The sequence below is a fragment of the Ascaphus truei genome, chromosome 1 (genome assembly GCF_040206685.1).
Source record: "Ascaphus truei isolate aAscTru1 chromosome 1, aAscTru1.hap1, whole genome shotgun sequence".
NCBI lineage: Eukaryota > Metazoa > Chordata > Amphibia > Anura > Ascaphidae > Ascaphus > Ascaphus truei.
This window is the reverse complement of record NC_134483.1, coordinates 140,337,992-140,364,943: the sequence shown is the minus strand read 5'-3', so window position 1 is coordinate 140,364,943 and position 26,952 is coordinate 140,337,992. Positions and strand designations below refer to the sequence as shown.

The 26,952-nt window shown below is 44.9% G+C and overlaps 1 protein-coding gene across 2 annotated transcripts in view; it reads left to right on the top strand.

Moving 5' to 3' along the window:
- PLPPR1 (phospholipid phosphatase related 1) overlaps nucleotides 1-26,952 on the top strand; it is a 235,138-nt gene that overhangs the window by 107,348 nt on the left and 100,838 nt on the right. For both annotated transcript variants that reach the window (XM_075595309.1, XM_075595318.1), the window contains one exon: nucleotides 7,179-7,273. In XM_075595309.1, coding sequence (XP_075451424.1) covers nucleotides 7,214-7,273 — 60 coding nt within the window. In that variant the 5' untranslated portion in view covers nucleotides 7,179-7,213. Of the gene's footprint in view, nucleotides 1-7,178; nucleotides 7,274-26,952 lie in introns of those variants that run through there.

Genomic DNA, 26,952 nt, shown 5'->3' with positions numbered 1-26,952 from the left:
TGAGGGTTTACACCTAAAGAGTCAGCAACTTTAACAAAATTTCAATGCAACAAAAGAGGGTGGTAAAACATGTCTGAAAATGAGGACAGCCACTGTGAGTGCTAATTTAACCTGTTTACATTCAAAGACAGTGCTTATTACATTTTAGATTTAATGTGACAAAAAGAGTTAAAGTGCTGATACCTAATGATTACAAAATAACATACATTAAACCAATACTATACAGTTTATAAAATAAAAGGGAGTAAAGCAGAAAGCATATCATTGCCAACTGAAGTCTTAACAGGTACCCAAGATGCCTTGTGATAGTCTTGCTATAGGATCATATGGTGAAAATGGGCAATTGACACACCTGCAGGTATATCCCCAAGATTAATTTAATTGTGATAGTCTCTGAAATTAATTTATGTAACCTATTTATTTTCTGCGCAGAGATGATCTTTTGGGGGTCGGGAGGTCGGGGGGTCCTGAGGCTGACAATAATTTGTCACATCCCAATACCTACTTGATAGTTTTACAATGTGGCAGCTGGAAGGGAATGATTCTTTTATATCCAATTTAACATCTCCCAATAATTACCAAATTCATTTTGGAAGTTGCCTACTATTTAGGATAACATCTCCATTTTAAATGTAGCCCCCTTTCCCCTGTGACTAAGGGGAACCACGTGTGCTGCCATTACCTGCGGCTCACTGAAGGCATGAGCCTCTGCCACTGGAGCCTGGGGTGATCTGTCATTCTACCTGATGCAACGCCTCCACCTGGGAGAGATCCTAACGCAGTAGAATAAACTCTCTCAGGAACCCAATACATAAAGTAAATACTCACACCTGTATATAACAATTGGTTTACTGAATACGAACACAGTAATATAATATACAGTACACTCACAATATACTGTCCCCACAGTAACACCACCCTGGTGGAACCCCCAAAGTACTGAGGTGCCTGGGCACTTAATCAACCAGTGTCCGCAGACTAGGCCCACCCAAAGAGTGTGTAGAGTAGCGCTACCCACGATGCATTTATGGCCATTGGTGCCTTGATGCGATACCTTCCTGGTCTTAGTCCAGACCAGGCCGCCTTGGCTGAGGGTTCGCTGGTCCGCAACGTGTCCCATGCCATGCGGATCCTCAGGCGTTCGGTCAACCTCTGAGGGTGCTCCCGTTGGAGTGTGTCCCTTTTCAAGTGTCTCTGATAATAAAGGCCCAGGTCTGGTCCCAGACCATAGGCCAACATTTATCATATGGCGTCTGTCACCAGTGCAATGATAATATATAGTTACTGTGGAAGCATCCTTACCTATGGGCCTTCCCTGAAGCAACCACAACCTATAGTGAGTCAGGGCCTAGCTTGGACCTGGGGGGAACTCTGGCCTAGTCCAGCAGAGCACTGCTCCCTGGACACTACCTTCCTCCTCTCCGTCCTGCTCCCGACTGGCGTGGTCCCCGCAGAATGCCAAATATATCCTTTCTACCAGCTCCCTGCAAACTCCCCTAAGGCTCATGGGACTTGTAGTTCCCTTGCGGAACCATGGGCAAGATGTCTGCCACATATTCCTTCTGCGCATTCGCGAGTGTCCTATCGCGCATGCGCGATAATACAAAATGGTGACGCCGTGTGCTGGCGTCCCATTGCGGAACTCCGGCGCTCCGGATGAGCTGCAGCCTCCACTGCACCCGCTACAGAGGTGAGCGTTAATCCGGCAACATATACATATGCAGTGTTCGACAAACCTATACATTTGCTCGCCCGGGCGAGTGGATTTAACATCGTGGCGAGCTCCTTTTGGCCCAAGCAGCATACGTTTGGTACTAGGTGGCGAGTAGATTTTTTTGTGTGGCGAGTAGATTTTTTGGTGATTTGTCAACCACTGTACATATGCATTGTAAGAGCCTTCTTTGCAACCTTAAAGGTGAAATAATTGACCTGGATAATTGTCTCAGGGGTGACAGTTCACAGACTTATAAGGGGTACTCAAAGGTTTGAACAAAACTAATACTGTTCTAATAGTTATGTTTAAAGCGGAATATATTCTTAGTCTTCCTGAAAAAAAAATGGCATTTATCACCAACTGGCGAGCACTACAACTGCCACACTTGTAACAAATGCTCTCCAATTATGAGTCAGTACTGTTTAAATTGATTTACTGTAACTTAAACAATCATGAATTGAAGGTTCCATTGAAGATTACAACATTTTCCTGGTGGATTTTCCTTTGGATTTTACAAATAAGAACATAAGTCACAGTCACTGTACAAAGCCCTTTTGACATTATATTTGGGGATACTATTTTAATCTTTTTGATCTTCTGCCCCTGAGTCCTGAGGGTTACAGATGGAAAAACTAGTCCAAATCCATTACCCGGAATTCTGTGGGTTTGGTTAGACCAATAATGTCCACACCCCCACCAAAATCCATCTACAGTTTGGGTACTAAAAAATGCAAGCGGATTAATTCAAATCCATCAATGAATATAATCTGGATGTATTTTAGTGAAGAAGTGTATGCTGTGACAATTGTGTAAACCATTAGCTAGTTTATCTGACACTACTAAAGCTGTTGTTCTGAATAACAGAGGTTGTGTGGAGCCTTATTAGAGCTTTATTTATTTTAAAGTATTTCAATTCAGTATGTGTCTGGCACTCTGGCAAATGGCACTATAAATATTTTTGTCCCTGTTACTGTATGCTATACCGTAGCCACCTTTGTACATATCCATCATGTAGCACTAAATGAGGGCTCATACCTGTCTGGCTTCCTTTAAAAGCAGACCACTTCCTGGTTGACAGTATAATGTTCCCTGTGGAGTACACCTGAGATACATGTGAGATATGATAATCGCTGGATTAGCTTCATTTGTGAACTGTGAGCAGCTCAAACGTATGATGTGATAGGGATACTACCCATCCACTGGCTTAGCTCACACTACTAGAGTTGCTGCCTAGGAAAGCAGTGGTTATGGGTTCTAGTCCTGTTGTTTCAGAGACCAGTACACCATTCCATTCATTAAGTTGGAGCCTTACGTTTATGAACTCCATATATTCTTTTAGAAAGTGTGGGATGGAACTAATTTAAATATACTTTTTATAGTTATTAGTATATCTCCCAGCTGGATATTTATGTTTGAGGGGATATATATACCACTGGAGACACTGCTAAATTGAAAGTCTCCCTGCCCAAGAAAATAAATAAAAATGAAATGGGAGATGGGCCTTTTTTGAGACTGATCCGCGTTCCAAAGGAACCGGCTGATAAAATTGTCTATTTACACTGCGGATGTTTGTACCCCCTAAGTGCTGAAGACATTTTGGTGCTAGCAAAGATCAAGCCACAATACTGATAATATTCCTAATATAAATCTAAACAAATCATATATTATTTTTGCAACAGCACCTAAAGTTTATAAATCCATGACGTAATGTTATTTTCTGATATTACATACAATTCAGTCTAAATTCTGAAACAATGCATTTAAAAAAAATGTAATGTTAAGTGAATATCAACTTGTATAAATCCTTTCTTTAGGGGTGTCAGATTTGGTCTAAAAAATATCTGGAAACTTTGGGAAACGGATTTTGACTTGTTCGCCCACCTCTGTTAAACAGTCACAGATCAAAACCGAAAAAAAGTTAGATGTTAGTTGTTTTGTTTCAGGGGACCATTATGAGTTCATTTTATTATTTTATTTATATATTATTTGATTGGACGCAGGTAATGCACAAACATCAATGATCTAATTGCAAAATGCACTGTTTATTAATTACAGTGAAATTATTGAATACAATGATGGCAATAATCTGAGAAGAAAAATACACATAAAGCGCACCAGAGATTAATATGTATACTCAAAATATAATATATATAAATAAAATCAAATGAAGGAATGATTTGGATAATAACCACTTTAATAAGTGGTCTAACTAGACCATATATGTTAAAATTCATTAAACACACAGCATCAATACCGCTACGACAGGGAAGTATATACTCCTACTACATAACATATATAAATTTAAACAAACACAGTACACATATGCAGAGACTAAAAAATCTAAAATGGCAACAGACTAGCAGGTTAACACTCAAATATAGTGTAATGCAAGGACTGGGCGGTGGAACTGCATAGAGGTAAACAGGCACTGACCCAAGAAAGGGCGAGCAGGTGACCTCTTGCTGGCGCTGATATGTCCAGACCGCACCAACAGCGAAGATCGCTACTCCACCTGAGCTTCCTGGTTGTCCTGTCTCAGCCAATCAGTGAGTGCGTTGAGTGGCCTCTCGTGACCTCAGCGGGTTTTGCAACAGCGTTCTTCGTCAGGTGTAGATAATGTGATATTAACCTTATATAGCAAGGCAGATTTCCTGTTTGTTTTTTTTACTACTGTAAGCATTGCCTGGTTATAAGGTATGTTTTATTAAATTGAGAGTGTTAAATTAGCTACAGAAAATGAAGAATAAAGGTGATAATTTTTAATCAATGTTCAATGAAGTTGTAACCATATATTCAAATGATTTTTTCTTTTTTTTTTAATAATAGCAAGCAATATTGTACATTTCTGACTTACTGCACTCTGTGTGTACTGAACACATCACTGTTCAAGTCAAGCTGATACAACAAAAATACTACAGTATTTTATTTTTGAGGGGGAAAAATTATCCCAGAAATTACACATACGTTCTTGGCTTTTGATTCCCTGACCAGTACATTCATCATAAAATAAAGAGTGATGGCTTCTAGGGCATAAAGGTGCCTTATAGCAGAAGACTGCTTAGTAAATACTGTATGGGCCTTTGTCTCTACTTTCATCTATGGCTAAATTTATTTCATACAACCATTCTGTTGAATTGCCAAAAAAAAGTACACTAATGGTTAATTTGCATGTAAATATATCATAAAGCTACCAGGCAAAAAAATGCTTTAGTTGCAATACTAATTTCTTGATATAGCAAATCACAGCTTTTCTGGTAAATGTTAATGTTTGTTGAAACAATTATTGCAGAAAACTACGATGCTGCAAATTTGAATTTCACAGATGTTGGGCACTCGTATTATGTTACCAGTATGTACGCAGTCAGCTGGGTATATCACACAGTCAGCTGGGTATATCACAGGGTTACTGTGGAGGGTAAATTGGAGGAAAACTGAAGCAATAATGTGGCTCCAAGTGTATCAAAGAAAAAAATCCCATTGCTTTTAATGGGATTTATTTTCTTTGAGAAATCTGGTGCTGTTCTTTGCTTCATTTGTGCAACAGGGAGGCTTTGATAAATATATCCATAAGTGTGTTTATATCTGGTACATATTCTAATGATTTACAAACCCTCAACAATTTATTCCGATGCTAACTTTATATACAGGACTAGCACCAGATCAGACCTGTCAATTTGTAATAATGATTTATCAACTAATGAACCGCTACCAAGTAAACAATGACATGTACCAATATTAAACAATGACATGTAACAATATTATTAACTTGTGTGCAATATAAAAAAACTTCCAAATACAGGGCAATTACAAATAGAAGAAATCATAGTAAACAGTTTATTTATCAACTTTTCAACGTGTTCTGTTTCTTTTTGCATATCTTACAAAATGTCTTACTTAGAAAAAGAAAATACAACAAAGTTTTCATTTTCTAAGATGTCTGATGTTTTTAAGACATCACATTATTGCAAGCATTAAAAAAACAAACATTTATATTCGCTAACTGTCACGATTCGGGGTTGACCTGACTACTAGGGATCATAATCCTCACCAGGTATAACACAGGTTAATAAACTGTAATGTATTCGGTCATAGCCCACAGTGAGCAATGCACGCTATACCCCACAAATAGGGACTTACGAGGGCCTACTAGCTTGCAGTGTGCTGCAAAAGCTAGCTTACCCTAGTTGCTGCCTTAATAGTCTTTTTGGAATATTCAGTCACAAGGGATGACTGTCCCAGGTCCACAGTCCTCAGCTAGGGTTGCCAGGTGGCTTCTCCAAAAATACTGGACACATTGGAGAAAAGTGTAATGCGCTCAAGAGACACACACACTCCTCTCACGCTCCATGCTGTTTCATCCTCTCCTTGGCCCCATCACCAGGATCATGATACCTCCTCCTGATTGGCTGCATTATCCAGCAGCAGCAGCCACTCAGGATGGAGAAAGCTTCTCAGCCCCCTAACAACACCCCTGCTCTCTCCCTGCTTGGGGAAATCATGCAGCCCCCCCCCCCCCCCAAGCCGGGCAGGTCACTAAATCCAGAGAGGTAACACATACATGTCCAGTATTACCTCTAATTTTTAACTGGACAGAGCATCCAAATACAGGACAGTCTGGTTCAAAACTGGACACCTGACAACCATATAACTAATGCAGTGGGTCGCCATTTTGACTAGCAGGGTTATCACGCAAGCTTAACCTTTATTTGGAGATGCCATGCTGCCCGTGCAATCACACTAACTTATGCATGTACGGTGTTAACAAAACTAATTTAAGATACATATGTGCCACACTGGGGAGGGTTATGGTGGGAAATTATAAAGATTGTAAAGGGTGTTAATGTGTTTTGAAATTAAATCAATTTAAATTTACTGAGAAAAAGTTAAGGTGGATCTCCAAACTACAGTATGTGAAACAAATGTGTCTACAGTATTTGTACCCTGTGTGTTTTGACACATGGAATGTACAGTCCCAACAATTTAAGCATATTCATAAAGGGTATCATTACACCATGCTGCCAAGACAAAATTAACAAACTGGAATTGAGTAATAAAATAATTCTCTGCAGTTGTAAAATGGAAGTGAGCTCCCTGGAATATATGTTAGTATTTTATAAACCACTCAATATGTTTGCAGTGCTATAATATTAGTGCTGAATAAAGTGTAACTTGTCAATTAAGTAAAATAACACTTATCTGCAACTGACATTTATCTATGTTTTTCTCAATATGTAACACATTAGAAATATACAGTATATGCTCATTTAATACAAATGGTAAAACCTTATGATACAAGACTTTCAGCTTGAAAGCACTCATCACTATAGAATTCTACTGTAAAGCAAGTTAAACATGGGTTCTGCAGCAAACTGTGAAGATAATAGTTGTATTACGGGGACTAAGCCAAACTAGGCTGAAAGCTTGAACGTTGTCCGATAATAATTTATTTTGTTTTGTTTTCCAGACATTTTAAGTATCACAGACCAATACGTTTGAGAAATGGCTTTAGAGAACACGCATCGCAGTTTCTCAATTATACCATGCTTCATCTTTGTGGAGGTAAGTATAATTTTTAGTAGGGTGGGCCCTTTTTCACGTGTGTTTTGGTTAAATAAAAATGCTTGTGTTATGTTCCTGTTTTGATTTTTGCCTGAACTCGATTTAATTTTTTTTAAATCTGACACATTTCCCCCCCAACGAAAAAAAAAACACAAAACAACTAATCTCCAAGTCCCTGAGTTCTGACACAAACAATGGCCTCTCTTACCCTCAGCCGATTGAAAGGGAGTGGCGGTGACAGGCGCCTCGTGGCATCCAATTACATATTTAGGCAACTTAAATTATCTTGAAAAGCTGCTGATACATACTGTAGTATTCAATATTTCTGAGTTTTACTACTACCCAGAAAACTGGACATTAACATCAAAGAAAAAGATATAGTGTAGCAGATAGGTGTTTATGTAAATAATACAATATTAATATTGGTATATTTTGCTCCTTATTACAAGGTTAATTTTAACTATTGTTAGCAAAATTTCTTTTAATCCTTTTTTGGTCATATAATATTGGGTGACATTTTTTAAGAGCATAAATACATTATATTATAAAATTGTATATGTTGGTGTGTATCATAAATGGATACTTGGACTTTGCCCACTTTCTTTTTTTTCCTGTGTAGAATTGACACCTCCCACCCCCTCCATGAGATATTTGGTGGAGGTGTCAGTTATTAACAATTAAACTAAAATTGGAATAGCCTAAAACTCTGAGCAATCAGTTTCTATTGTATGTGTGAATTTGAATGTTGGCAAGAAATGTGCCCATCTCTAGTCATAATTTTACTAAACAAATTGTAAAAACAGACACAGATATTCATAATTAAAGGTACTGTACTGTATACTCAATTGATAAACAAATTGTGCAATCTCAGTGTGAGCAAGTATATGAAATAAAGATAATTAGAATTCTTTAGCTGGAGTACACTTAAGGTATCAATAGATGAGGTAATCTCCTATGAAACCAATCAACTGGTAGTATCCCACATTGCATTGTAGTAAGGTATACACACAATAAAGTGTGCAGACACATATATGAAATAATATAGTGTGATGAATGGTAGAAGAGATATAATTCTCAAGGACTCACATGTAGTGCAGCATCCTTGGGTGATGATTAACGTCCTCCACGTCCTCACCTTGATAAAGAGCTAACGCTTGAAACATGTAGGTGGCGGCTTTTTTTTTTGCCTCTGTATGCTGTATGTATCCATGCTGCTAATAAATTAGCTCTGTTTTTCACTTTGGGAACGCTCTCCCTGCTTTTTTGATCATTTCTACCTGCTGGAAAGTAGTGCTTTGTCTTTTTTGGTTCCTGGTACTGTATACTCAGACATATTTTATACTGATTCCCTAAAGGCCACTATAATGTAAGGTATTTTGCCTTAGAGTGGACCACGGAAATATTATATATAGTATTGGAATTGTACCTTATGTCAAATAATTTACTGAACTCAAGCATCACAATATAAAGTGCATAACGTGTACCTGCTGTGTTCTTTCCCTTCAATGGGACTTTCTATTCCAATGCACTTTACACATAACGGCCATAAAAACGTAGACTTTTACAGCAGTTAAGAAACACTTTGACAATCATGTTTGTTATAAAACTCCAGACCCTTTTTGATCCATGGTTTTCTTTTATATTTAGTATAGATGTCTCTTCCAGCCATTTTATAATACCCTTACTGTGTCGGTCTCACCATTACTGTTGGGATCTATTCCACAAATACACAACCCTTCATGTGAAGTTCTCACTCACATTTTTCTCTGTGTTTAACAACTTGCAGCTTCAGAGCATGACCTCTTATTATACTTATCTTTCTCTGAAATATGCTTTCTCCTGTGCTTTTTACCCTTAATAAATTTGAACATTTCTATCATATCCCCATCTCCTGTCTCTCCTCCGAGCTGTACATATTGATGTCATTCCTGATCAGTTTTATGATGGAGACCAAGGGTGCGCAAACTTTTGCAGCTGCACCCCCCTGTCTGCTGCCCTCTGTGCTCACGCACCCCTCACGTCTATTCCCGGCATTAAATTACGCTGCGTTGTCATGACGACGCTTCAACACAGTCATCTGAATCTCTACATTTAGGTTGCAGAGGCCTCATGCGATCCCCCGGCATTTAATTGAAATGCCGTGGGGAAGAGTGCAGGGTCTCTGCAACTGCCGCGCCCCCCCAGATAAATCTCCCGCCCCCCAGTTTGCCTGATGTAGACCATCCATAATTTTAGAAGCCCTTTAATATATTTACAGTCAGCCCTTCTGCAGATATGGTTCCAGAACAGAACATAGTATTCTATGGCCTAGATTAATTAAATGTCAATAAAAGAAAATAAAGCCAATCTATACTAGGTGATAAAAATACATCACTTTCGGGGCGTGGAAAGGACGTGGAGCAGGGAAGTCGCAAGTTAGATCGGCTCCGTCCTAAAGTCAGGGTTAAGCGGGAGAAAATACCCTTTTAAACTCCCTCAAAATAAAGATCTATTAGCTGCCCAACCACCCGGAAAGTTTGGCCCCACTCTACAAATAGTGTGCTGCTCTGGCGAGTGCTTGGAGACCCGCGGCCACCGGTGACTTATCTCCCTCTGTCCCCGATTCCGCGTGGTTCTCCTGAGGATCGGCGGTTCAAGTGTCGGCTGAGGTGGCTGGGGCGTACGGACGGGAGAGTTCCAACCCCCGGTGGTGATCCCCCTCGGCTACAACAAAACGGGGGGATAGTGAAACTGGCCCTGCAGTGACAAAGAGTGACGTCCCCCCAAAAAATGGCCGCTGGTCCCGCGCTGCAACACTAGAGCACCCGCAGGGTGATCACCTGTCCGGGGGGTAAGATCTGCGCTCTCATCTGAGCTGAGCTGCTGCCTTGCTCCGTGCATTCCAGCCGGAGCCAAAATGGCCGCTACCGGTCTGTATTAAAGGCACAGCTTCCCCAGGAAAATAAATCGGAGCCCAGGTGAAGGGGGGCTATTGGAGCCTTGACGCCACCTAGGGGGAGCGCAAAGCTGCCTCCCTTTCATCCCCTCCCCCAACTGAGATCTGACAGTAGTCCCTTGGGGCCGCACAGAATCTGCGCCCCCCCCCCTCTGTCCCCACTGCTTCAAAAGACCAATCAATAGGGAAGAGAGACTGACATTAATACATTAAAAATGTTTATTCGGAGTCTTCCCATGCCGTCGGCCTTGATGGTGGCCTAGGGAGCTAGCTCCAGAGCCCCCTCACAAAGAAGCTCTTAGAAAAGCACCTTTTCCAGATCGCTGATGCACAAAAACAACTTTAAATGCTAGACGAAGCAACAGAGATGTCGAATAAATATAGCAAAAAGAATCAACAAAGCGTCTCAACTTATTTCCAGCCAGGACCGCGACACCTCCCCCCAAGTGAATCCTCACAAGATGGCACTGCCACAGATGCTCCAGGGACACTTGAAAACACCCCCCTATTGGAGCAAGGCCCAGAGAAAGGAGCCCTTGACAGGGACTACATGGAAGACCTATTCACTCGCATGCGTAGAGGATTTCAAGATGATTTGACCGCAGCAATAAAAGACCAGCAATATAAGATATGAAAGCTGAAATACACACACTGACGGAACGAACAAATGCAATTGAATGCAGAGTGGAGGAGGTGGGGGTGTCGCAATCTGCCATTGAGGATGATATGTCCCGATTAGGAGTTGAACTGAGAGCTCTGAGGGATCAGGTAGAAGAGCAGGAGAACCGGGAGAGGAGACAAAACCTCTGCATTCATTATATCCCCGAATAAATTACAAGTGACCTCCTAGAAGATTTCCTGAAAGACCTGTTGATAGAACTGGTCCCTACCTTGAACAGATGCTCAATAGAAATTGACAGGGCCCACAGGGATCCAGGCCCAAAGCATGCAGACCCCAAGAGAATGAGAGACACCCTTGTGAAATTCTGTCTGCAAGTCGCTAATTCTGTCTGCAAGTCGCAAAAAGTCTGAGTTACCTTACCGCGGCTCGCTGCTCCAAATCAACAGCGATCTCTCCAGATCCACGATTGACCGCAGAAGAGAGTTGAAACCGCTCACTGAACTACTGCGAAGCAATGGAATCCGGTATAGGTGAGGATTCCCCTTCAAAATCACTGTTCCCCAGAATGGCAAATTCTACACGCTTTCCTACCCAGAGGACACACCGAGGCTTCTCAAAAACCTAGGCCTCAGCATCAGACAATACACGTAAAATTATAAACATCATCAACCATGTACATCTCTCTAAAACAAAGGCTTTTATTTTTGAGCCTCGATGCTGAAAAAGCATTTGATAGAATTAGATGGGACTTTTTAGATCACAATGATCAAATTTGGCTTCCGAGGTCCTTTTCTCGAGGGAATCAGTGCTCTGTATAAAAACCCGTCTGCATTGGTGAAGCTCCCGGGCGGAGGCTCAAGTCAGGTAATAATAAAAAACGGTACAAGACAGGGCTGCCCCTTGTCCCCTCTCCTCTTTGCCCTATCGATCGAACCCCTGGCGGCCACCATCCGATAGGATATCAATATAAAGGGAATTAAAATAGGCCAAGAGGAATACAAGATATCCCTGTTTGCCGACGATGTAATATTGTCTCTGGTGGAGCCCCTGACATCCCTTCCCAACCTTTAATCACAGGAACACCTCGTGGAGGAGAAGAGCGCGATGCACTGCCATGCAAACAGAGCGAAGGCTGGTCAGGTGATACAAAAACACTTTATTGCTACAAGTGTGGAGCTAGTCAGATACTTTGACGCGTTTCAGCCGGTTGGCCTTTGTCAAAAAGCCAACCGGCTGAAACGCGTCAAAGTATCTGCTAGCTCCACACTTGTAGCAATAAAGTTTTTTTGTATCACCTGACCAGCCTTCGCTCTGTTTGCACGGCAGTGCGTCGCGCTCTTCTCATCCAAGAGGTGTTCCTGTTCATCTACTTCTCCCGGTCGCACGCCGGGTTGCTGGATCGGCCGCATTTCCACACACTGCCGGTCATAGACCACATTCACGACGGACGAGTCGTTCGAGGGTTGGCGGTGCAACACATCAAGAAGATTGCTACAGGCACGGCACCGACAGCTACACCAGGGTGAGTCCTCCATACAATTATCATAGTGCTCCGCAGCCAATTTAATGTGAGAGACAATAATCACCTGGTGAGCTTTGCCTAAGTCCTACAACATACATATATAAACTGGCCATTTCTCAGCAACTGATGTATACTTCTTGAGCACCTACTTGGTCCACTCTATGTGTACCTGTTTTAACAAACCTTTAATCACAACTAGAAAAATTCGGCCAGGTGTCAGGATATAAAATTAATAATGACAAATCTGAAGCCTTAAATTTATCGCTGACACCATCCGAGGTAAAACTTTTACAAATTAATTTCAGCTATAAATGGAACTCCTCCCATATTCGATACCTCTGAATTAAAATGACGAATTCATGAGACATTGTTTAAGCATTATTTCCCCCCACTATTTGCAAAAATTAAAGGAGATCTACAGAGCTGGAACGAATACCATATCTCCTGGCTGGGTAGAGTTGCTTCAGTAAAAATGAATATCCTCCCCAGAATTCTGTACTTATTCCAGACGCTCCCAATCCAGATCACAGGAGCTGAACTCAAAAATATCCAAAAAAATACTCCAATTTATTTGGAATGGGAAAAAGTCAAGAGGGCAAGATCGGTTATGATGGCCCCAAGATAGAGTGGAGGTCTGGGAGTACCAGATATTTCCAAATACTATCTTGCAGCCCACCTAAAACAGGATGGCACTTTGAATAATGACCCAGCGTCTAGCAGCTGGTTGGAGATTGAAGCCTCCTACATCTCTCCCCCCTCCCTTTTTGTTGGCGGGTTGGAGGTGGGCGGTGGACAACGCCGGGCAGGATGGGCCTGGGAGCAATGGAGGATATGGTCAAAAACAAGAATTAAATTTGGCCTATCATCTTCCCCTTCAATTTTGACCCCCCTTTTGGCAACCCGGACTTCCCCCCGGGTTGTGACCCCAGGGACTTCAGACGGTTCAAAGCAGCCAATATAACAAAAGCGTCTGATCTCCTAATCAAAGGACAGCCTATGAAATTCTCCGAAGCTCAGGAAAAATATGCCCCCTTATTCGCTTTCCTCCAGATCAGGCACTTCTTAACACGATCTCCCACAACTCCAAGTTTGAAAACTCCTCTAACTTTTAAAAGATATGTGCAGTAGGAGCATATCGGATGGGTCTGATCTCTGAGATTTATATGGGACTCGCACGCTCCCTGATACCCGTCAACCACAGCTATATGCTTAAGTGGACTGCAGACCTCAATATAGAAATAGATAGAGAAGACTGGGAGGATATCTGGGATGCCGCAACCAAAACCTCAATTTGTACCACCATCAATGAAAATTTTATTCCACTGGTACCTCACCCCGAGTAGGCTGAGCCAGACCTTCCATGGCCTGTTAGACCTCTGTTGGAGGTCCCCTCTTATGCCGCTCCACCCCCCGCCTTCTTCCCTCCCATTCCTCTCCACCTCTCTTGCGTGCCTCTTTCTTCCTCTCTTCCTTTTAACTATCCTCACTCCACTTGAAAAAGAGGGAAGGGTGCACATTCATAACACCCCCCCTCCGGACGGAGGGGCGGGCCTGATACTCTTGGATCTTAACAGGTTGTGCGGAAGCTATTTCATTGTCAATTTGTTCAAAAAATACCCAATGACTTCTGTACCAGCTTGTTGTGACATGATATGCTGTACCCTACCCTCTGAAAAACCCAATAATTTTTTTTTGAAAAAAAAAAAATACATCACTTTAACATAAAAAAAACTATTCATTTATCAACCCATGACTAGCTGGCCAGTTGGACTCTACTAAGAAGTTAATATTTGCACCTTTAGATGTAATCACTTTTGTTTTTTTTGTATGGTGTTTATGTTTATTTTAACAAGGAACACAAGAAGAGATGGGGGAGCACAGCGTGAGGAAAGATGGGGTTAAAGTGTGTTTTCTCTCGCTGATGGTCAATGGGGTGCTCACACCTTCAATGTACCCTCAAAGAGAGATGGGCAACCCCTTGGATGGGGGGTTGACGTATATGGGTAAATGTGTCTAGGTTCACAAATTAAAATCAATAAATGAATAACTTACACGGCCTTGTGTAAGTTGAATCCCATCAAGGTTTCTTTTGTATTCGTATCTTTCTTCTAGGAGATGGTTCTTCTTGCTTTCTGATCCTCTCTTCTTGTCTTTTCCTCTTACTCCGTCCTTGATGATTGTCGTTGGGTAAACAGATTCTTCACAGTAGTTCGCCTAGTCGCGAGCTGCCCTCAGGCGCTGATTGGTGATGTCGAGTTGGCTGCGGTTGTCCGATTCTGTTTTTGTATGGCTCCTCTCTCTTCCAGATACTCCGTCTCCTTGTTCATTCAGAATCAAGAAGCATGAGGTCACATGGGAATTCCCCTAGAAGAAAGATACGAATACAAAAGAAACCTTGATGGGATACAACTTACACAAGGCCGTGTAAGCTATCCATTTATTGATTTTAATTTGTGAACCTAGACACATTTACCCATATACGTCAACCCCCCATCCAAGGGGTTGCCCATCTCTCTTTGAGGGTACATTGAAGGTGTGAGCACCCCATTGACCATCAGCGAGAGAAAACACACTTTAACCCCATCTTTCCTCACGCTGTGCTCCCCCATCTCTTCTTGTGTTCCATATTTATCAAGGGTCCTGGATAGACCCTAGTGGGGTCTTTTGAGTCACACAAGGACATCTCAAGCGAATTATAACAAGGTTGTATTACACCTTTTTCTGTTTAATAAGATATTTAGATCTAACACAAACCACGGTCAGAGTTAGCGCCCAGGTAACACACTACAAGTATTTTAACAAGGACTAGAGTGGAGCAGGAAAGCACTGGAATGCCAAGGAAAGCACTGGAATGCCATTCTGGAACTTATTTTAGAAGCTGAAATGTCATTCTGTCTTTTTGGAATGCACTATGCCTCCTGTCCCAGGTTATACCTGGGGAAGTGGGTGCAGAGTTTTATATCTACCTGACGGGAGAGGTGGCCCACCCCGGAGGTCTGAACTTGCAAGTTAGGCCCGGCCAGAAGTCGGGATAAACTTGTGGTTTTGGCCACCTAGGTGGGACCTCCTCCATCGCTGAGAAGCTCCGCACCAACATTACTTAGATAGGGTCTGGAGATTTGTGTTGGAGTAAAAATAGAGGTAACTGTGGGGAGTAAAAACAGAGGGATGAAGCATGTAAGAGACTGTGGGGGAGAAAAGTGAAGGGAGAAGAATAAGAGTGAGAAAAAGGGGGCATGTTGGGGAGAAGCAGATGAGGAAGCTAGCATGTTCAGGGAAGAAGCTGGTGAGGAGAGAAGATGCAGGTGAGGTGGGGAGCATGCGGTGGAGAAGCAGGTGAGGAGGGAAGTACTGTATAACCCTGAAATATTCTGTTTATTATACTAGGAAACTGGGGGAAAATATTAATTGCTGTATTTATTGTGTTGTTGGGGGAAAAAGGAGAGTTACAGCACGTTCCTTTAGTATTCTTGCACTGATGTTATCCCTAAAGACATTCCGTTTCAATACATTGACATCCTTTGGCATTAAAGGGATTAATTTTTTTGCCATGAGGTTTTGTGATAGAGGATGATACCATGTACGGTATAGTAGACACTCAGAAAGGAAGACTTTGGTAATAAAAAAAGAACAAAAGTAAGAAAAAACTGATAACTTTTATGGATAATAAATGTTTAAAAAGAGTGTAAAATATCAGGACCACTCACATTTAGGATTATTTTTTATAAAGACACATATACAAATGTACTCAAAGAATGGACTTGCACTCTCTTTAAACATGTATCAGCTGTGAAAGGTATTTATTCCAGGGTTTATTTTCTATTACATACCCCTCATGCAAGATTTGTAACTCAATTTTACCTCAAATTTAATTAATCACAAAAAAAACTGCATTCTTTTTACAATGTGTAACATCAAATTATATGGTATTAATTTTCATGATATTTTGGAGATAAAAATGCATGACTCTTTTCTTTTACAGTGTGCGATATTACTGAAACTTAAGGTTAATGAAGGTCAGTAAATATAGGCCTCTCCATTTGTATTCAGCAGCACTGCTCAAAACCTGTCAAGTTTTTACCAAACACCTTGTTAGACTTAGACATCTTACCATAATTGCTTGTGTAGCCAGGACACCCCCCTTTTCCCTGCGACCCCCCTTACCTCCGTGGCCAGGATCGATGGTGGGTGCTGCCGGAGCCAAGCGGCAGACCCGACGGCCATTCGGGAGGGTGGGGGCCGAGCAGGGAGCGCTTCGGTGCTCCGGAGGTCCCTGGCGGCTCCCGTGAAGGGCGCTGCCATGTTGCGCGAGGTTGCGCATGCGCAGTGATTGCCGGCGGCCCTGAGTAGTCGCACATGCGCAGTGATAAGCACGCGAACGCTAGCCTACCAGGGAAGGCTCTTGGAAGGGACTACAAGTCCCATGAGCCTCAGCAGCGCCCCATGTGATGCCAGGGAGCCAATAGGGCTGAAGGATTGCCCTGCAGACCTGAAACTAGGCCAGCAGCCCCTTAGGCCCCAGATAGCCCTGAGCCACCAGTAGTGTTGTATTGTTTAAGGGACAGGCCCCAGGTTAGGGACCCTGCCCCCTTATTATCCAAAGTCAGTTAGGGACACAGCGGACGCTGCGCGTCCATCCAGAGGTCTGGGCTCAGACTTCGCTGTTGCTGCAGCAGCCATCCGGGTGGGATCGCCCCGGACGGTAGTTCCTGTGGTCAGCGGTCATCGGATCCTTTGTGATGCTCCTTGGCAGGCCCAGGCACTGGAGTGCTCGGCAGGTAACCATCACCAAGTGCAACAACTGTACTCTATCATACTTACACGGGACTAGTGGCTGCGCAGTCACACATATCTATCTCACGTGAAGGGACATATTGTGTGGGGTTACTGGACATGGGGTGGGATCACCCGGTGAAAGGGGGTAGCATCCTGCGAGACGCAGTAGTTAGTGTCTCCTCTAGAGAGGGACACCTGTTGATATATATGAATAAGTACGGTTGCTACAGTAAAGTTATTGGTTGTTTTACATGCTGTGTGTGATATATATATATATATTGTCCTGCGACGAACCACTTCCCCCTCCGGTGGGAGCCATCGCAGGTGGAGGCGCTGCACCGAGTACGAGGTTACTCCTATTATTTATATGTGCCCCAGGCTCCCCGTGGCAGAGGTTTAGGCCTCCTGTGAGCCTAACAGGTAAAGCACCACACTTGGTAACATTAAGTCCCCCGCACACACATACTATATGCTATTGGGTGGGGGAATACCCATTACATTTGGAGGTGCTGCTGAGATTCTACCTGGGGTGCCCTATTCCTTATCAAATTGTCCAAATTGAACTCCATCATGTCCGTGCCCTCAAAGCAAGACGTAATCGACTGGGCCTTAGCGCGCCGCGTGTCCCCAAGTCGTGTGGTTGCAGTGGCGGGAGTATCCAATGATACGGGCTTCTACACGTTACGCACACAAGCAAGAAATTTTCCGGGACTGGCCACTGCACGGGTGGTAGACTATAAACTTGATGTTAACGGCCGGGGAGCCACCTACCTCATGGCCACTGAATGTGACATATGCCCAGAGACTGTTCCCCAGGTATTAAACCTACCAGAACCCTCCACAGAGGACTGTCCCATGATATACCCTGACCCACAGGCTCCCGAAGAACCGTCCGCCAGTGCTGCGCCAACCACGAACCCTCGGATGACCAGTACGCCTCCCGGGGTAAATCCCCCCAAGGTCTCCTTCGCTCGAGCGGCTTCAGGGGAGTCAGCAGCTGGGCGGGGAGTCCACCCACCTCGCCTACTCCTGAGAGATGGCCAAGCGGCCTCCCAACCATGCCTAGCGTAGGAGCTGGAACCAGTAGTCAGCCCCTTAGTGGAGATCTTTCCTTGAATGTGATAGCCTCCCAACTAGTAGAAGCTGTAACCATCTCGACCCAAGCACAGAACTACAGGAAACTAAAGGCCTTTTCTGGGATTCTGCCGACGCCTTCAGGAGAAGAAGGGATCGAGACATGGAGGGACCATACTCTCCAAGCAATAGCGGAGTGGTCGTGCTCCGAAGCCAGCAAAAGGCAGAGGCTGGTTGAGTGCCTCCGAGCCCCAGCCTCCCAGCTGGTACGGACGCATCGTGAAGTGGAAGGAGAAGTTACGGCACAGAAACTGGTGGAAATGCTCACTCAGTCCTATACCCGAGAAGACGACGAGGATGAGCTGATGGCCCAGTTCAAAGCTCTTCGCCAAAAAGAAGGAGAGGATTTGTCTGCCTTCGTCCGCAAACTACAGCTGTCACTGGGGACCCTCCTATCCAAAAACATCATTTCAGTCGCCGAAGTGGACCGGTACCGATTCAAACAGTTACTAAATGGGTCATTGCCTGATCACTACATAGCTATAATGATGCGGGCCACCCCGATCGCTGCTGTACCACCCAGTTACATGGAATTGTTGCATCACATCAGAAGACAAGAGGTGCAGCTACATTTTCATGAATCAAAAAAAACCAAGGATACCATCAAGGGTGACACCTCTGCTCCCTCCGCCCCAAAAGGCAAGAAATCTTCCAACCAGGGGGAGGAGGTGGCTCACAAATTGCCTGCCTTGAAGGGCCGTACCTCCGAGAGATCAGCCTCTACGTACAAAGGTCACCCTGAACGCCGCGAAGCAGTTTGCTATAACTGTGGGAAGAAGGGCCACTTCTCCAGCGATTGCCCGGAGACGGAGGACTCTCCGGAGGAAGAACCTCCCGATAGAGAAAATTCAGCCCGGTCAATGATCTGCCGCGTACAACGGGCAGAGTCTGACCCAGAAACTCCTACTGGAAACGAAGATGTTCCTTCTAACTCTGGTTCCAGTGATGACGCCTTACCAAGGGAAGCTTACAGTCAAGTAGGCCCCTCGGCCATCGTGCCTGTTGTCCTGGAAGGGATCTATGCATCTGCCCTACTGGACACTGGATCTCAAGTGACCATTATATACCCCAAGTTCTATGACCAGCACCTTAGACACTGCCCCGTGAGGTCGGCCGAACACATGAAGGTTAGGGGGTTAAGTAATGAAGACTACCCCATCGATGGGATTGTAAGGGTTCAACTGGAAATACTCCAACTGAACACTGGCAAGTGACACCCCATGCATGTAGCGGCAATGGTATGCCCGGAGCCCCAAGACCAGTGCAAGTATCCGATCATCTTGGGAACCAATACTGATATAGTACAAGCTGTAATCAGAGCATACCTGAAAGAGACCAATGAGTTGCCGCTAGCCAATTCGCTCCTAGACCCCGAGAGGAGTGCAACCGGGTATATGCCTTGGAGCGTCACGGGGATCTCTACAATCGTCAACGCGGACTGACGACCATATTACCAGGGGGAGTGCAACGAATGGCCATCTGGTGCTGTTATCCCGAGCGAGATGAGAATGATCAGCTCTTCTCTCTGGAGAGTGCCCCTGAGGAAGAAGTTCAGAGAGGTTATAGGGTACTACCCGAAGTAAGGGAGTGGACGACTAAGATCCCTCTACGAACTTACGTATATGTACAGAACATCTCCCCATTCCTGATGGAACTTGATGCCGGACAGAGTCTGGGTTGCATATATCTGGTCAGCCCTGTGGAAACCACTCCCCAGGTGAACGCAGTTGCAGTGGATGAGCGGTTAGTCGATTTGGACTTCAACTTCGGTGAGTCGGCATTGCCCAGTGAGTGGAAAGAGCGGCTAACGACCAAGTTGAATAAACGACGGACGGTGTTCTCCACGAGTGAGATGGATGTGGGGTGCAGTCGCAGCGCTCAACATGCCATTAGACTGAGTGACACCACTCCGTTCCATGAACGCTCTCGTCGCATCGCCCCTAGAGATGTGGACGATGTAAGGAGCGTCTTGCAGGAAATGGAGACCGCTGGGATATTGACGGAGTCTCTGAGTCCTTACGCCTCTCCCATAGTGGTGGCAAGGAAGAAGAATGGATCCGTACGACTGTGTGTCGACTATCGAACCCTGAACAACCGTACGATACCGGACCAGTACAACCTTCCTCGCATTGAAGAGATCCTGAATGCTCTGAATGGAAGCCAATGGTTCAGCGTGCTCGATCTACGATCCGGGTACTATCAGGTACCCATGAATGCAGAGGATCAGGAGAAAACAGCCTTCGTCTGCCCACTGGGGTTCTACCAATTTACACGTATGCCCCAAGATATATGTGGGGCCCCTGCTACTTTCCAAAGACTGATGGAGAAGACTATCGGGGACATGAAACCTCGGGAGTGTCTCGTCTACCTGGATGACATCATTGTCTTCGGAAGGACCCTGGAAGAGCACGAAAAGCGGCTGCTTAAAGTGATAGACCGTCTTGGGAATGAAGGGTTGAAATTGTCCATAGACAAGTGCCGGTTTTGTCACACCTCGGTGACCTACGTGGGACACATCGTGTCTGCTCAAGGAATCGCCACTGACCCAGCCAAAGTGGAAGCGGTCGTGAACTGGCCGCGTCCTGAGAATGTCACGTAACTACGATCCTTCCTGGGGTTCTGTGGGTATTACCGTCGCTTCGTGGAAGGGTACTCTAGTAGAGCTTAACCCCTGAACAATCTGTTGAAGATATACCCCAAAGATACAGGACGGAAGGCCGTATCGGCCCGCCAGCCATTTTGTGATAATGGACGTCTGAGTGTGAACAGGCCTTCCTGAAATTGAAGAAGTGCCTGACCAAAGCACCAGTGCTTGCGTATGCTGATCCCGAACAACCATACTGTACGTTCTGCATGTGGATGCCAGTCTCAATGGACTGGGTACCGTCCTGCACCAGAAGCACCTAGAGGGCCTTCGGCCTGTAACCTACATCAGCCGCAGTCTGACACCCAGTGAACAGAAATACCCCGTCCACAAGTTGGAGTTCCTGGCTCTCAAGTGGGCGATCACTGAGAAGCTCCACGATTACCTTTACGGTGTTACGTTTGAGGTAAGGACGGATAACAATCCCCTCACGTACATCAATACCTCGGCCGAATTGGATGCAGCAGGACACCGATGGCTGGCAGCTCTGAACAATTACCGATTCTCCCTGAAGTATAAGCCGGGACCCTTGAATGTCGGGGCTGACGCCCTCTCCCAACGGCCAGGGCTAAGGGCTACTCAAGATGATGAGGAATGGGAAGAACTTCCAGGACCAGGTGTGCGAGCTATGTGTAGCACCGCCGCCATCATCAACGATCATGTGGCCTTCTCAGAATTACGGGTTGCGGATTCCTTGGGATGCCAGTCGCAGGCTGTCCAAGCCGCCTACTGCGATCCGAAGGGGATGAACATAACTCATGACAAAGTGCTACGGTGGAAAGATCTGGTAGACTACCAAATACGAGATCCTGTCATTAGTATCATCAGGCAAGCCGTTGAAAAAAAGAATCCGGCCCTTCTGAAGCGTTCTCCCAACGACTTGGTTGCCTCGCTCATGCGGGAAGCGGACAAATTCTAAATAGACAACTGCTTACTCTATCGGGTGGTGCAATACCACAACCACCTGGATAGACGACAACTAGTCCTCCCTAAGAACTTGCAATACATGGTGTTAAAGTCCCTACATGATGAACATGGACAGCTCGGTGTGGAGAAGACCTTTGGGTTGGTCTGAGATCGTTTTTTCTGGCCCAAGATGCGAGAGGCCGTAGAACGCCATTGTTGCCGTTGTACTCTGTGTATACAACGCAAGACCCTGCCTACCAGAGCAGCCCCCATGGGCCATCTGAAGAGTTCTGGCCCAATGGATCTTGTGTGTATGGACTTTCTGTGCATTGAACCTGATAGCCGGGGAATCTGCAATGTGCTGGTCATCACGGACCATTACACCCGGTATGCCCAGACCTTCCCCACGAAAGACCAGAAAGCCATCACAGTGGCAAAAGTATTATGGGAGAAGTACTTCGTTCACTACGGTCTTCCCAACCGCCTTCACTCAGACCAAGGTCGGGACTTCGAGAGCACGTTGATCCGAGAACTGCTCAAAATGCTGAACATTTCTAAATCACGAACGACCCCGTATCATCCCGAAGGAGATGCGTTGCCAGAACGATTTAATCGAACCTTACTGGACATGCTCGGAACTCTAAAGGGTGCTCAGAAGACTGAATGGAGTCTACATGTAGAGGCCTTGGTTCACGCGTACAACTGTACCCGACACGAGTCAACTGGATTCTCTCCCTACTTCCTCATGTTCGGACGAGAGGCGAGACTGCCAGTAGATGTACGCCTGCGCGTATCGACAGATGGGATACACAATGCTACCCATTTCAAATACGTGCAAAGACTCAAAGACAGCTTGCAACAGGCTTACCAACATGCTGAGAAATCTACAGCTAAGCTGAATGCTGACAATAAAAGGCGATACGACCATAAGATCAAATATCGGAAACTTCGTCCTGGAGACGCTGTGTTACTTCGCAATCTGGGAGTCCCGGGAAAACACAAATTGGCCAACCGATGGAGAGACGGTGTATATGAAATAGAATCTCAGATGCCTGGCCTCCCGGTCTATCGCATCAAAGACACTGAAGGCCGGGTAAAGGTATGGCACCGTAACCACCTCCTTCCCATTCCACAAGTGGGAGATGAGCGGTGTGGCCAGTAATTCCGTTTCCTCAACGGTGAGTCCGACTTATCAGAGATGGGTCAAGAGACTGTCAATAATGAAACCCACTCTGAAACTCCTGAAGATCCTATGGAAGGACCCTCTCAAAGGGACTACTCCACAGAAGGGGCATCCCCAGAGGAGCTACGGGTAAAGGGCCCCGTAGGCCGAAGCCTACTAAGGTGGCACCAACAGGCCAGCCTTTGGATCCACAGAGCCCGTGCTTTGTGCCTAATAGAGACTGTTCTAAGACATTTCTCCCCTCAAGGGAAGAGGCTGAGCCTCAGGACTGTGTTTATTACTCCCCCGAGGGAGTTGCAGAAGAGCAGCTCCGAAGGAGCCAAAGAATTAGGTACCCTCCAAATCGGGTAACCTATGATCAAATTGGGGCACCCCATTATGAGGCTCAGCAGTGGTCTCGGAGCAAAATCCAATCTGTGATTGTGATGCTCACAGAATTGTGTAACATTGTTTAAAGTTGATGCAATGTGCTAAGTTATATTCGTTAAGAGGCATTTTTATTATATAACGTTTGTGTATAATAGTAAGTTGCGGTCCAAGCGGGGACGTTGGGGATTTTACCAGGGGGAGGATGTAGCCAGGTCATCCCCCTTTGCCCTGCGACCCCCATTACCTCCGTGGCCAGGATCGATGGTGGGTGCTGCCGGAGCCAAGCGGCAGACCCGACGGCCATTCGGGAGGGTGGGGGCCGAGCAGGGAGCGCACCGGTGCTCCGGAGGACCCCGGCGGCTCCCGTGAAGGGCGCCGCCATGTTGCGCGAGGTTGCGCATGTGCACTGATTACCGGCGGCCCTGAGTAGTCACGCATGTGCAGTGATAAGCGCGCGAACGCTAGCCTACCAGCGAAGGCTCTTGGAAGGGACTACAAGTCCCATGAGCCTCAGCAACGCCCCATGTGACGCCAGGGAGCCAATAGGGCTGAATGATTGCCCTGCAGACCTGAAAGAGATACAATTCGTGGGGTTTTTGGAGACAGGCAGTTGGTGACCGGAGCAGCTAGGGGAAAAAGGTAGGGTGCAGGAGTCTGTGACTCCCTGCACTCGGCCAGCAGCCCCCTAGCCCCCAGATAGCCCTGAGCCACCAGTAGCGTTGTGTTGTTTAAGGGACAGGCCCCAGGTTAGGGACCCTGCCCCTTATTATCCAAAGTCAGTTAGGGACACAGCGTACGCTGCACGTCCATCCAGAGGTCTAGGCTCAGACTTCGCTGTCGCTGCAGCAGCCATCCGGGTGGGATCGCCCCGGACGGTAGTTCCTGTGGTCAGCGGTCATCGGATCCTTTGTGAAGCTCCTTGGCAGGCCCGGGCACTGGAGTGCTCGGCAGGTAACCATCACCAAGTGCACCAACTATACTCTATCATACTTACACGGGACTAGTGGCTGCGTAGTCACACATATCTATCTCACGTGAAGGGACATATTGTGTGGGGTTACTGGACACGGGGTGGGATCACCCGGTGAAAGGGGGTAGCGTCCTGCGAGACGCAGTAGTTAGAGTCTCCTCTAGAGAGGGACACCTGTTGATATATATGAATAAGTACTGTTGCTACAGTAAAGTTATTGGTTGTTTTACATGCTGTGTGTGTGATATATATATATTGTCCTGCGATGAACCACTCCCCCCTTCCGTTGGGAGCCATCGCAGGTGGAGGCGCTGCACAGAGTGCGAGGTTACTCCTATTATTTATATGTGCCCCAGGCTCCCCGTGGTGGAGGTTTAGGCCTCCTGTGAGCCTAACAGGTAAAGCACCACACCTGGTAACATTAAGTCCCCCGCACACACATACTATATGCTATTGTGTGGGGGAATACCCATTACACTTGGGAAAGTGAATGCAATTTTGTATGAAAGATTCACTCTTCTTTCCCTCAGTAAGATCACAACAACCCCCGAAAAGGACAAACCTGATCAGCTTTGACAAAAAGATCCGTTTCGATTTCTAAAAGGAGGGGAGGGAAAGACCTTCGATATTCAGTGAATTATGCTGCAAGTGAAATATTAAAACTAACAATTTTAGAACATGTCGTAATAAAACCAGAATTACTGTAGAGCAATAGTTTTATTTTGAATGTCAGTTGAAAACTGATCTGTTATAAATAAAGTATATTTTAGTCAAGTTATTAAGTGACTATTGTGCATTTTATCTTCCCTCTCCCAAAAATATCTCACAGGAAAACACTGTAATCTACATGCATTTAAAACACTGCAGACATTTTAATACCTCTGGTTTGCTGCTGCATATAACATTGCAGGAAGATAAACATTTTATTGGTAGATAATTAACAAAAAATATTTTCAAAATAATATCAATATATGCACATTTTAATAACATACTGTATAGAACTGTGCATTTAAATGGTCTCTCGTAACTTTGCTCCTGTGCCAGGAAAAATTACCATTAAGTAATTGGTAAATGTTGTTTAATGGCTTTTTAATACATACATTTGAGCTTGAATGCTGAATATCATTACTTTTACATCAGCTATTGCCTCAAAGTGTTCATATCCAGTGTCCTATGGTACAGTAGTTTTGGAGATATTGGGGGTGAAAGAATGTGAAATCTAATTGGCAAAATGGCCACCAGGCAGTTAACCAATAGATGACGGTAATGTTAAAATTTGCATAATACTTAAGCTTGATATTTCTGGAACCATAAAGTATGATTTCCAGCTTTAATACTGTTGCTATCATGTTAGAATTATTTGTATAATCCACTCTATGCTGGGAGAGACATACAGTACATAAGTAAGAGACTAAACACATTTTTCTTTTCATCTAAACTGCTGAAAACCCTACAGACATAATTGAAAGTATGGCTGCACAATTAGCATACTCTATCACTGCAATAGTGCTATCATTCATAACAGCCCTTAGTCCATGTGATTTGCTCAAGCTGAGCCCAAAGTGCACTCCGGAAAAAAACAGTCCTCCGTTAACTTTACCACCCTCCAGGGAAATAATGGGCAATGAGCCTTCTTACTACCTAGCCCTGTGTCGTAAGGAGTGCTACCCACTGAAGCTGGATTCCCCAAACAGAAAAAAACCACCAAGAACATCGCCTTGGAGGCCACCAGAGCTTGTCTCTCTAGTTTGCTCTCCTCCAGGAGAGACTGCTGTATTCGCAGTTGTGCTGATATAATCCATGGGGATCTCTCTCTGATGAGACTCACCCCCAATAATTCCTGTAGTTGGATTGGTTCCAGCAGGAAGACTGCCCACCCAGAGTGCAGACTCTTTGTGCTGAGGATTCCCTTCCAAGAACTCTCTGCTATCTCCCAATACTGCTATCTTGTTTACGAGCACCCAGCTCTGTCAGTCACATCAGGCCTAGCACCAGCTCTCCTCAAAAACCTCTAGTGAATTCCTGAAACTCTTTATTGGGCATGCCTGGTATAGTCTCCCCGTCACATTCAAAATCATGAAAGAGGCAGGTTCAGCCTATCAGGATCATCCCTTTAAATACTTCACCACTCAGTATAGAGGTGGGAGGCTAAAATGGGCCAATCTAAGGAGGGGCCACGGCTACATCTGAATACTATACCCAGGGGTATTATCATAGAGATATTGAATTGGGTTAATCCAAGGAGGTTCAACATAGCCCCTTATCAGCCTCATCAATCCGGTCCAGTGTTCCAGACAACCTTCTGTGTATGGTGCAGTGTTGCCCAGTTTTGTTCTGTTTGGTCTCCCAGAAAGCAGTCAACCTCTCTCTGGTTCCTCAATAATGGGCACATAAAAAAGTGTCAATATAGCCAAGCCACCAAGACAACATGAGGCTACATGCCCATTCAATGGGCTCCCCTTCCCAGACATACAATGCCTGATATTCACACAATTAGTGATTAAAAGCCCCTTTGCAGCAAGAGTCTAGGTTAACCCCTGCATGTCGACAATCTCCTGCACAGAGCGATATCACTGCTTTTAAATATTTGAATCCATAAATACATAGGCACCCCCCTA